Below are 12,105 nucleotides of genomic sequence, written 5' to 3'. Positions count from 1 at the left end.
TTTTACATAGCATTATGTTGAAGTGGACTTAAGTAAAACACAATAATGTTCCCATACGTGAAAGCAGTTTGTTTCTGTACAGTAGTGTGGGCTGGGCTGGGGAGAGAGGTTTAGTGTCGTTTATTGCAGTAGGGCCTGTGTGATATTTAGCTACTGGGCATGTTAATCTAGTTTGCTAATGGCCTGTTCCTTCCTGTCAGATACTGGGGGACAGGATATCACTCTCCCTGCAGTCCCTTCGTCACATGGCCACAGACTACTGTAGGGATGTTTCCAGGCTGCCCTGTGATGTGTGCTCATCCATGGACGAGTTTAGCTGGGCTTGGTTTTTACCGTCAACATTTACCCATATCTTCTTGGACATAAACAACATTCCTGACCACATGCCATTGACAGACATAAGTAGACTTGAGTGCAGCTGTCTGATAATAAATGCCCCTGTGTATTTCCGTATTAGACTTCACTAGATGGTGCTAGAGGGAATGTAGCGGTGGGGTATTTATTGTCAGTGTTGCCGAAATAGGACAGTTGGTTTTCACATATTTTAAGAGGTGTAAAGTGACTAATTATAACTACTCTTGTTTTCAAAGTACGTAATTTTACTTCTACTTGAGTAAAATTTCATTAAAATAACAGTACTTCTACTTGAATAGGATATTTCAGTACTCTTCCACCCCTGATGAGTGAGTGAGTGAGTGAGTGAGTGAGTGAGTGAGTGAGTGAGCGAGCGAGTGAGTGAGTGAGTGAGTGAGTGAGTGAGTGAGTGAGTGAGTGAGTGAGTGAGTGAGGGAAAGAGTGTGTGGGTGAGTCAGTGAATGTCGGCCGGTCCTCTGGACAAGTAACAAGTATCAGAGGGGTGAATGAGGGATTGAATAGGTGAAGGATTAGACATGTTTATTTATGGAGTATATTGAAGTCTGGCAACTTCATTGTTTATGTACTTTATTTTGTATTGGTTTTGTATTTATCAATACATTTTAATTGCTTAGAATGTTTCATGTATTTTCAAATGTTAATAGTATATTATTTTTACAAATCCTTCATTTTTATCTTGTAGCAACTCATAAATTCCTTCTGTACATTAATTTCCTCTCTTCCTTTTCAATTTAATGCATGGCAAAGATAATGTGTAACAACTTTCAAGTAACCTTAGCGGAGGTCGCTAATTATTAAGGTTTTTATATAAAATTGTAACTCAATTATTTTCACTCTGAGTACTTTTTTGCTACTTTTTTTTACCTTTACTTGAGTAGTTTTTTTTGCACCAGTAATTTTAAATCTACTTGAGTAAAATGTATTTAAAGTAACAGTACTTCTACTGGAGTAGGATATTTCAGTATGCTTTCCACCCCTGCATATTTCCCTTAATATTCTAGATGGTTTGTGAGCAGAGGTTATACAGAATGTGTATGCAACTACTATACATCACATCGTACAGATTTTCAGCAAATATTAACCACCCTTTCCAAATGCAGTTTGATTGGTAGAGTGTCTTGTTTGGTTGTTATCTAGTAATACCTTGGTATAGATGTCAAAGGAATATACAGAACCATAAGAATCCCATTCGCTATGCTCTCAACTGAAAAAGATAGAAACTGACACTGGATATTAGCTATTGAGATGAGAGAAACAAAGGCGAAATAGAGGCATTTATTGTAGGCTATGGCAAAGCCCTATAATGAGTAGCCATGATATTAATATGGACTGTAAATCTTTAATCAATATCTGTAATGGCAAAAGACATAGGTTATTCATGAATTAATAACTACACCACATTGAAAAATATTCTTAATTATACTGAGAAGAACATTAAACAACAGACAGGGCTGTTAGCTAAAATACTATAATATTTATTCACATGTTATTTTATATATCTAATATAGGTTTATGCCTGGAAAAACAAGCCACACATTGAACCTAATGATGAAGTTAAGTGGTCAGACAATAAGATGACTCTAAATCCATACTATCCAAACATATATATAATGCTTTTCTTCTAACAGAGATACTCAAAATGCTTTACATAGCAGGGGGAAACTCACCTCATCACCACCAATGTGGGTCACCCACCTGGGTGATGCACGGTGACCATTTTTGTGCCAGAATGCTCACCGCAACATGTTAAATTAATGTACCCAAGGCCATTGTGGCTACCCTGGTCTGACTCAGTGTTTGACTGTGTGAGCAGAGCTTGGTTTGCATTTGGTCTCTGGCACCTTTAGGCAGGAAAGACAGGGAAACTCATCCAGTCCAACATTGTAAGAGTGGAGGAGAACCTTCCAGAATGTCTTCTTACCGTAGATAAGAACCAAGGCACTGAAAGTGGTATAGATGGAGGTGAAGAGAAAAGAGAGCAGAATAGCATTCTCTTTCTTCACTGTCACCTGATAGTACGCATATAGATCAACCACCATGAAACAGAGGAAAACAACCACCAGGGCGAGGGTCATGCGTATCACCCGCATCTCAGAGCCCAGCTTGGGTGCGTGGGAACCATTGGTACTGGCCTTCATGTGCTGGAGATGGATGCCCAGGTGAACAGAGATGGATATGCAACACTTTACCATCAGAACTCCCGGTAGGATATTAGAGAGGACTAGATAAACAGTGTTATAGATCATGCCAGGGGTGTCATTAGGCATGATGGAACCGCAGTCCTTGTTATCCGATGTATTGTTCTCAGGGACGAGGACAGTCAGCATGGGCAGACATGTGCTGAGACCACACATAGGGATGGCCAGGACCACAGTGGTGACGTGCTTCAGGATGGCCTCCTGGATCTTGGTGTAGCAGTGGATGGGCTCGATCACTAGCTTGGTGCTGTAGTAGAAGGTCAGGAAGGAGGTGGTCCACATGATAGTGAACTTGAGGCTGAACACTGTCAATATCATTAAGGAGTAGAACAGCTCTTCCAGTCGGCAGTCTTTGTCTATTTCGGTCATGGTCATCCAGAGATAGCAGAGCAGCTGGTGAGCTCCATTGGCCAAGGACAGGGCTGTGATGATGGTCTCACAGGGGGTCCAGTGTTTGTTCTGCTTATAGCTCTTCAGGCTCATCAGGAAGATGAACAGGTTGAAGAACATGGTGAGGACGGCCATCAGGCCAGTTATGACCCAGATAGTCACCTTATTAGGTCCTTGCATGGTGCTGTTGGTTCTTTAAACAACGTCCACCAGCTAATTTGAGGTGTTTTAAGGTGTGTTTGAGGTTGAGGGGGAGGTAGTGCTCGAATGTTTCAATACCATATTTTGCAAGCTTTTTTAATATGACATTTACTTTCAAATTCTTCACTTAACACAGACAGTCAAGGTTTTTCTTAATTTGAATCAGACCAACACATAGCCAGGAGGTTTCTGTTCTCTGTAGAAGAAATGTACAAATAGAAAATGAATTGGAAAACATGTTAAAGTCCACAAGGGTAAGGTAAGCAATTACACCATGTTGAGTGTGGCTATTTTGGATGCAGCTTTACCTCAGAAAAAGATCCCTTTGCATCTGATGTTTTTTCTTGGATATTTTAGTACAACTTGAAATAGGTTGTCTGATTCAAAATCTTGGCATTGAAGATGAAAATATATTTTTGAAAAAAGGTCAAAGGATGGCTTTTAGAAGTTGCCTGAAGATGTTGACTGAGAACGGCATCGCAAGTTGAGGCACAGACCCTTTGATTTCAGAGTAGCCTGATCGGAATTTATAGAGAAGCATCAAACTCTATTCACAACAGTATTTGCATGGTGGGGATGGCAAAAGGCAGTGGTGGCAGGGTATTTGCATGGGCCTGGGGTGAAGATGTGTGTATATCCGGTGGAATTACTGTACGAGAAGTACTGCAGCATGACAGGTTTGCCAAACCACAGATACTGAACAAAACCTCTCAGGCAGGAGGTCCAATGTCCATGCAAATGTACTTCCTGGAGCTATGGCCACAGATTTACACATCGTCCCACAAGGTCAATTTACTTATCATAAAGGGGGCAACCTGCCTTTGGCTCACCTTCAAATTCTGTGTTAATTCATCACTTTATAGCAGGGCTGTTCAATTCTGGTCCTGGAGAGCCGAAATGCTTCAGTACCTGGTAGTTAATTCCACTCACCTGGTGTCTCTTGTTTGAATCAGTCCCTGATTAGAATGAGAGGATGAAAACCAGAAGTGTTTTGGCCCTCCAGGATCGACATTGAACAGCTCTGCTTTACAGGGTCAACCTTGTAAAGCAATAAAGCCTTCTGCTTGGCAAGAGCACAATGAAAACATGCTTATTTATTTGTGGCAGGCTTGAATCTATACTGAATAGAAATATGAACGCAACATGCAACAATTTCAACGATTTCACTGGGTTACCGTTTATATAAGGAAATCCGTCAATTGAAATAAATAAATTAGGCCCTAATCTATGGATTTCACATGACTGGGCAGGGGCGCAGCCATGGGTGGGCCTGGGTGGGCACGGGCCCACCCACTGGGGAGCCAGGCCCAGCAAATCAGGAGTTTTTTTTTATTGTCCCCAGCTCAATGTGCACCCGTGTAATGATCATGCTGATTAATCAGCTTCTTGATATGCCACACTTGTCAGGTGGATGGATTATCTTGGCAAAGAAGAAATGCCCACCAACAGGGATGTCAACAAATGTGTGCACAAAATTTGAGAGAAATAAGCTTTTTGTGCGTCTGATTTTTTATTTATTTCAGCTAATGAAACACTGTACATGTTGTGTTTATATTTTATTCAGTATAGAAAGAGGAGTCTAAGTTACAGGTGTCAAACTCATTCCACAGTGCCAAATGTCTGCGGGTTTTCGCTCTTTCCTTGTCCTTGATTGATGAATTAAGGTCACTAATTAAGGTCACTAATTAAGGTCACTAATTAAGGTCACAATTGGTTGTCTCCGGCGTAATTGAAAGGAAAAACAAAAACCTGCAGACACTAGGCTTTCCACGGAATGAGTTTGACACCCCTGCTATACTAATGCTGCGTTCAAAACTACTGGGCGCTCAGAACTTGGAAAGCTTCGACATCCGACTTCAGTGCACTCAAACCAACTTGAGAAAAATCGATTTCAACGGTCAATCCAACTCGGGGCCTCTTTCAAGAGCTCCGATTTTCTGACCTAAAGATCACTGACGTCATGATTTGACCTCATATTTTTCAGAGTTTCCAGTTGTTTTGAACCCGGCAGTAGATCCAGTATTATGCTCTATGGCAGGGATGTCAAACTCCTTCCATGGTGGGCCAATTAAGACCTAGACAATCAGGTGATTGGAGTTCCTTACTAATTTGTCAACTTAATTAATCAATCAAATACAAGAAAGGAGTGAAAATCTGCAGACATGCGGCCCTCCGTGGAATGAGTTTGACACCCGGTCTGGTCTGTAGTATGATAATGCACAAACCAAAAAGAGAAAGCAAAAACCCAGAGATCCTTGCAGCCAAATCAATCATTGTAGACATTCCACACTACTTCTACATAGATTGAAAAAATTCTTTGATCATAGACTTTCTGCCAGATTTTCTCCCCTGAGCTGTCTACTTCTGAAGCCAGTCTGCTTCATACTCTTGTTTTCTACCAAAATCAATATCATATTCACATATCTGACTGGCTCACGATGTTATTCCATCTCATCATAAAAAAAGATTTCCAACGAAAGTCTGTCAATCAAATCTGCAGCATCACTAGTCAAAATTAGTTCCCTCGTGAATTTGGCTTGGCGTGTTGAGGGTGGGGTCATTTGTTTTTTTTCAGTTGGTGACAGATTAATCACATTTGTTAAGTTAGTAAAAAAAAAGTGCTTTATTGGGAAATTATAGAAAGGATGACAAACATTTTAGTTACTTGTCTCCTGGGCAAATTAAAACATACATAGATTTTTTAAAAATACATCTGACACTCACATACATCTGACACTCACTGCATACATACACTTTAAATATAACCTTTTTTCTCATTTGCAAAATCATGAATTTAGCTACACGTGACTAAAATATTATCCATTGCACTATTGCACCAATAGTCCCCAGGCTAAACTTCGGGTGGAAGTGGCTGGGAACAGAGATTGTGAGCAGAGCGTTCCCAATTCGACTGGAGCGTGATTCCCAAAGGCTGGAGCAATTTCGCTCTCACTTCACGAGCTCAGGCCAGTACCACTCACTTCACAAGCTCAGGGCATGCCCGGCCCAGCATGCATTTGCAGTCTACTTGTGTGCTGCTAACTATAGCTACTTTCATGGAGTTCGCTAAATATTTTCAAAAAGAAACTGATGAAACACACAGGTGCTTAATGAAGGTGACTTACCAAGACGATGACCAAGAGCAAGAGAGGGAGTGCGGTGATATAGTTTACACAACTAAATAATCTTTGTGGAATCTGAAAAGACACGTATTCTGAAAGTATGATCGTGTACTTACTGCATGCACATGCTAAAAGAAAGGTACGAGGTGGGTAGATAACTGTGTCATTGTAGCAAAGTATTTCTAAACAAAAAATCTGATCTCTTAAACCTTAAGTGTATTTTTGTTCTATTATCTATACAACAGGCCATAATTGATTTTGGCCCAATAGGCCTGGCATATTCACACATTCAAGCAGCTTTCTGTTTTGATTGGGTTATTTTGCCTAAAAACATTCAGGCCTACCTATTGCCCAGCAAGAGTGGCCAAAGGGGTGTTTAGCATCCCCTGGGGCTCTGCACGTGTGGGGAGGGTATTCTCCGTTGCTGGCCGTCTATCCAGGCACCATGCATAAGCCTGAAGCCACAGACCGGCCAAACTTGTATTTAAAAAAATTCAAAGTCACTAATAGGTCATTTTTTGGTGTATTTTGTATTTAATTCTAAGTAAGTCACAGCCTATATATGCAATTAATAAACTACAATGATTTAATACAACAAAAGGTTGCTCTTTATGTCCCTACCAGCCTATTGTGTCGCACTCGCAAATGCTTCACTATGTATTTTTTGTAGACTATAGCCTTGAAATGATTTAGCCTAAATAATTCATTTTCGTTCCTTCTTAGGCTCCCTGTCTGGATTTCCAACCGCTCAACTCCCTCACATGCTCTGGCTGGGAACGAGATTATACATAAAACATATCCTTTAATAGAGTACCACAGTATGAATCTCAATACCCATAAAACCTAGCGGTCAAACAGGGAAATGGTTCCAATCGTTTTTCCTCCATTGTTTCCATAGGGGATTTTAGAAACACTTCAAATAAAATAAGAGCTGTGTTTCGTGTAGGCTTACCCTGGTGTGACATTTTGATAACCGTGTAAATATCTCTTGGACAAGGTGACTTTTATCAATATATTTGCCTGTATGTGGCTATCATAAAGAACTACAAATACCATGATGATCTGGACAAAACTGCCGAATCGAGGCAAAGGTAAGAATCTCTCGATTAACTATCTAAATGTAGAATTGAAAAAAATTGCTAAACTCCTTTATACTGACAATTCTGTGAACTGTCTTGTGCAAGTTTTAAAATTGACACATTACCTGTTAGCAAAGGTGTCAGGAGCTTTCACTGATTTGTAGTCTTGCATGATGTCTACTTTGATGCAAATTAGCATTTTCAAACAGAGAAAATAGAGCCAAATATTTTGATAAAAGTCACCTTGTCCGAGACAAATTTAAATGCTTATCAAAACGTCATGCCAGGGTAAGCCTACACAAAACACAGACCTTATTTTAAGTGTTTCTAAAATCCCCTATGGGAAAAATGGAGGAAAACAATCGGAACCATTTCTCTGTTTGACTGCTAGGTTTTTGTGGGTATTATGACATCTCAACTGTGGCGGTCTATGCCTGCATGTGATAGCTGTTTATACTGAAGTTTGGTAAAATGTCCTAAACCGCCATTTCAAAAATGCGATGAGGTTTCTTATCCCAACCCAAATTATTGTTACACAGGATAGCCATAACTGCTGTCATATTTCAACAGAGGAGGGGCCTGCTGTCCGCTGGGGGCGGGCGTGCCTTTGCTCCTGTCTGTGTAGATGCTGCTGTGGCCTGATTCTGTCCTCTTGGGCTGGCCCTTTCTTACTGAGCTGTAGACCACCCCTGGGTGGGAGCGGTAGCCTAGGACCGAGCGGAAGCTGGAGTTCCTGCTGGCGGGGCGACTCTCTGGGGCTGGGGCATCCTCCCTGGTGGGCAGGGGTAGTGCCAGGCCACAGAGGAGAAGCACAGAAAGGTAGAAGTTAAATTAATTTTCCAGTTTGTCTGCTGCAGCCTGTAATTCTTGGAATGTATGGAATGTCATATTTCATACCTGATTTCATGGGCAACCTCCTTCTCATAGCGACGCTTGTGGCAGCAGCAGACCAGAAGCCAGATGAGAAGCAGGAGGAGGAGCAACAGTAGCAGGCCACCAATCACAGCACCCACTATGGTCCCTGCCTTGTTGGAAGCTAAAAAGGTCCTGATATTCAGACAGGTTCCAAGGAATAGGTCCACACATATGCACCGTTCTCACTTTCTTTCTCCCAATTAAAAGGCTTAAAGATATTTGTGGTTTTAAACTTACGGTTGTATGCGTGCAGGGTGAATTTACACTGCACTTTGCCAACAGGATTCGACACCACACAAAGATAGTTTCCCATGTAGCTCTCTGAGTGATTTCTTATCATCAGTTCTCCAGTCTGAGAGTCTAAAAAAAAAAACACAAAGACAATCACTGCCAGCTTCAAGCCACACCTTACTGCAGTATATCAACATGTACAGTAGATCTATGGTTATGTGTGCCATGTCTTATCTAGAGGCTTTAGTTCTTGGTTCCTACTTTGTGTTGCTGTGGGCGGGATGGCCCCTCCACTCTCTCTGGTCCAGACATAGTTGATGGGGATGGATCCCACGGAGGACTTGCATCGGAGGGCGACATCGCTCCCCTTCTCCTCGCCACCTTCAACCCAGCACTTAGGCATTGATGGTGGAACTGGTGCAAGAGAATAGAGGTAAAACAGTGTCTTTAAACAGTGTCTTTGGAAAGATTTCCTTTTATGTACCGTACCAGGGGCGCAACTTTCACTGGGGACATTGCATTTTTGCCCCCCCCCCCTCCGTTTTATCATTGGAATGTGATACAAAATGAAGCAACGGTGTGCTTTAGGACCATGCGGAAACCTCCGAGTGGTCGGGTAGGCTGTTTGGTGTGTTAATAATCTGACTGGACAGAAAAATGTATATAATAATGTTCCCCCCGCTTCTAAACCCCCTGTACTGTACATAGGCATTTTTGCAACCAAATGCAAAATGGGCCAATGTGTAAACTTGTTGATTTCTTCTAAGTGTATTTCCACCAAAGGAATTGTGGTATATTGATAGGAACAAAGGAAAGAGGTGTGGCTGCTGGATGGAAGTATCGGAGATAACAAGGCGTTAACAGGGTGTTAACATTCCATCTCGGTGAGAGAGCAAATTTTAAAACGGCACACAGGACAGTGGAATGATGAAACTGGTAAAACAGAAACCAGTCTGGGAGGGGCGGCCTTCCTCACCCATCACTACCAGAGTGACTTTTCGCATGTCGACACCCGGCACTTTCTTGACTTTGCACTGGTAGGTGGCTGTGTCTGAGGCTTTCACTGCAGAGATGGAGATGGATGCGTCTCCCAGTGTGGGGGCTCCTGTGAAGTCCATCCTGGTAGACAAGCTGGGGTCCCCATAATGCACTTTTTTGCCTCCTGAATAAGATAAGATCTAAGAGATAGAGTCAGTTCAATGACAAAAACTACAAAAACACAAGTATTGATAACACATATTCAGAACACGTTTTTTTTTACTGAAACAGTGAGGATAAGATCTCCAAGACTAGTCTGACCTAAAATATATGAGTGGATGTTAAGACTAACATATTAATTTGATAATGCATGTTTCATCTCCAAACCCTCCCCATAAGTTATCCATATCAAGGATCCCCTCTGTCCCCTGCTCTGTAGTCTCACCAGCTGGTCTTTCTGGGTCATGTCTGGACGGACGTTCAACCACTCAATGTCCAGTTCTCCTATGTCAGAGGGGTCAGGGGTGAAGGTGCACCCCAGCGTGACTGTCTCCCCCTGGGCTTTCTGAATGGTCTGAGGCCCTGTGGATGTTATCTGAATACCCTCTATAAAATCTAAGAGTTCAGAGAAAAACACACATTCAGGATTGACACTTACAAAGAATGTGGAGTCCCTCAGGCAGGGACAGACTAAAATGACAACTTCTAAATGGGGAAAAACTGCATTAGCAGTTCACAGAAGTGTAAATGCATTTCTGATAAATTTGATATATCCAACATGTAGGACAGACACTGGCTATTGAATGCAGCAGAAACTGACGTTGTTATGACCTGGGACACTGTCTGGGCTCCACCCCAACTGCTGTTTACATTGAGCGAAATAAACCTGTTGCGTAGGAATGTACAGTCAATGCCTGTCGCACAGGCACATCTTACATCCCCTGACAAAGATAAATGGACAGAAAAACCTTGATATGAATTAAACTAAAATGTGGTCTTGCGCAGTGTGGACCAGAAGGGCCCAACATAATGGATAGCATGGGGAGACTAGGTTAGGAAACCCTGATTTATTTGACAGCTCACCTGTGTTGAGATAAACTGTTAGCACAAACATCACAGCCAACTGTAGTCTTGAGCATGTCAGGCACTTTCGCATAGTGACCATATTGGTAAACCTGTATGGCACATCAAGAGAAATATGATTACAATTATTAACTGAATTGTTTGAATGTGTACTTCCTCATTGTGATTTTAATCTAGTTTTATGGAGGAAACATTACTCAGCTAACAGATATGTTGTCTTTATCATGTACTGAAACTACAACGATAAAATATGCTCACTCTTTCTGAGGGGCGCTCTTTCTGAGGGGGATAGATAACTCTGGACAGAATGGCATATGGCCATTCTGTCCAAGACTAGGGGAGTAAATACTACAAGAGGACATATACTCTACAATATAACCAACTGTATTTTACGTAGGTGTTAATTATCCCCCTCTCCAACTTAGTGGCTGTTGCTGAGTGAGTGAGGAATTTGAACATTTAACTCTTGATTATATCAGCTCATATTCATAATATTTTGACAGTATTCAAGACAACAATCAAACAATGAATTAATACAAATTACCTTTCTGTTCAGCAATATTCCAAAGGTAAAGTTGTTCCCAAGAGTCCTGACAGACTGAAACAGCACAACACCTTTGCTTCCCTTCAGTTGCTCTCACCTGAAACTGTAACCTCAGGTCACGCCCTCTCTATTTCCATACAGTCGTTCCTCTACTTCTTCTTCTACGGTATTATGGCGGTACGCAAACATTGTTAGAGGTGCATGCCACCACCTATTGTGTGGGCTGTGTATCAGCCTACTGTTTTGGGAGTGTGAATTCTTAACATTTTGTGACACAGAAAGGAGAGGGAAAAAAGGATGGGAAAAGTGAATAAGAAATTGCCCTACCAACTAACCCTATACCCATTAAAACCTCACTCCTACTTGGCCCTATTTTATCCTATACCAGGCTGGCAGCCGGGAAGGACGGGACATTATCGTTAAACACACCTTGTAACTCTTCTGCAATAACATCTCGTACACCCAAGTACTTCTTTGCAGCTGCCACCACAACATCTATTTTCAGTTATTTACATCCTATGCCTGCTATACAGTTGATAATAACCAAGGTATGAACACTAAGTAACCAACCTTACTGAAGCACATGTTATTCCTATCACTCTCTTTTGGCCTCGGCCTACTCACAGGGAGCCTCTTAGGATTCCTCGTCCTTGACCTATCTACCTATCAGATGTTACTATGGAATACTGAAGTATAATTACAAGCATTTCATAAGTGTCAAAGGCTTTTATTGACAATTACATGAAGTTGATGCAAAGAGTCAATATTTGTAGTGTTGACCCTTCTTCTTCAAAAAAACTCTGCAATCTGCCATGGCATGCTGTCAATTAACTTCTGGGACACATCCTGACTGATGGCAGCCCATTTTTGCATAATCAAGTCTTGGAGTTTGTCAGAATTTGTGGGTTTTTGTTTGTCTTGAGGATTGACCCAAAGTTCTCAATGGGATTAAGGTCTGGGGAGTTTCCTGGCCATGGACCCAAAATATC

General features: G+C 41.6%; 2 protein-coding genes across 2 annotated transcripts; both read right to left on the bottom strand.

Annotated features, from left to right (window-relative positions):
- Nucleotides 1–1,332: 1,332 nt before the first annotated feature.
- On the bottom strand, nucleotides 1,333–4,056 carry LOC118394226 (uncharacterized). Its single transcript, XM_035787447.1, has 2 exons — nucleotides 3,473–4,056; nucleotides 1,333–3,360 (listed from the first exon to the last, which is right to left on the bottom strand). Exon 2 carries the CDS (start codon nucleotides 3,141–3,143, stop codon nucleotides 2,166–2,168), a length of 978 nt encoding a protein of 325 aa, XP_035643340.1. The 5' UTR covers nucleotides 3,144–3,360; nucleotides 3,473–4,056; the 3' UTR covers nucleotides 1,333–2,165.
- Nucleotides 4,057–5,759: 1,703 nt separating this feature from the next.
- Nucleotides 5,760–11,269, bottom strand: LOC118393164 (coxsackievirus and adenovirus receptor homolog). The gene is made up of 8 exons (XM_035785543.2): nucleotides 11,117–11,269; nucleotides 10,573–10,664; nucleotides 9,935–10,104; nucleotides 9,488–9,689; nucleotides 8,773–8,925; nucleotides 8,518–8,640; nucleotides 8,263–8,401; nucleotides 5,760–8,137 (listed from the first exon to the last, which is right to left on the bottom strand). The coding sequence occupies exons 2-8, from the start codon at nucleotides 10,652–10,654 to the stop codon at nucleotides 7,897–7,899; spliced, it is 1,110 nt and encodes a 369-aa protein (XP_035641436.1). The 5' UTR covers nucleotides 10,655–10,664; nucleotides 11,117–11,269; the 3' UTR covers nucleotides 5,760–7,896.
- Nucleotides 11,270–12,105: the final 836 nt, after the last annotated feature.

The sequence above is a fragment of the Oncorhynchus keta genome, chromosome 14, assembly GCF_023373465.1.
Source record: "Oncorhynchus keta strain PuntledgeMale-10-30-2019 chromosome 14, Oket_V2, whole genome shotgun sequence".
Taxonomy (NCBI): Eukaryota; Metazoa; Chordata; class Actinopteri; order Salmoniformes; family Salmonidae; genus Oncorhynchus; species Oncorhynchus keta.
Note: the sequence above shows the minus strand (reverse complement) of the source record. Positions and strands in the feature narration are given on the sequence as shown.

Bases quoted from the DNA above. Each gene is read 5' to 3' on its own strand.
- LOC118394226 (XM_035787447.1), bottom strand. From the start codon at position 3,143: ATGCAAGGACCTAATAAGGTGACTATCTGGGTCATAACTGGCCTGATG.
- LOC118393164 (XM_035785543.2), bottom strand. From the start codon at position 10,654: ATGGTCACTATGCGAAAGTGCCTGACATGCTCAAGACTACAGTTGGCT. The intron at 9,690-9,934 runs GTGAGACTACAG...TCTATCTCTTAG, and splicing joins TGACCCAGAAAGACCAGCTG to ATCTTATCTTATTCAGGAGG. The intron at 8,138-8,262 runs GTATGAAATATG...CCTGCCCACCAG, and splicing joins GAGGTTGCCCATGAAATCAG to GGAGGATGCCCCAGCCCCAG.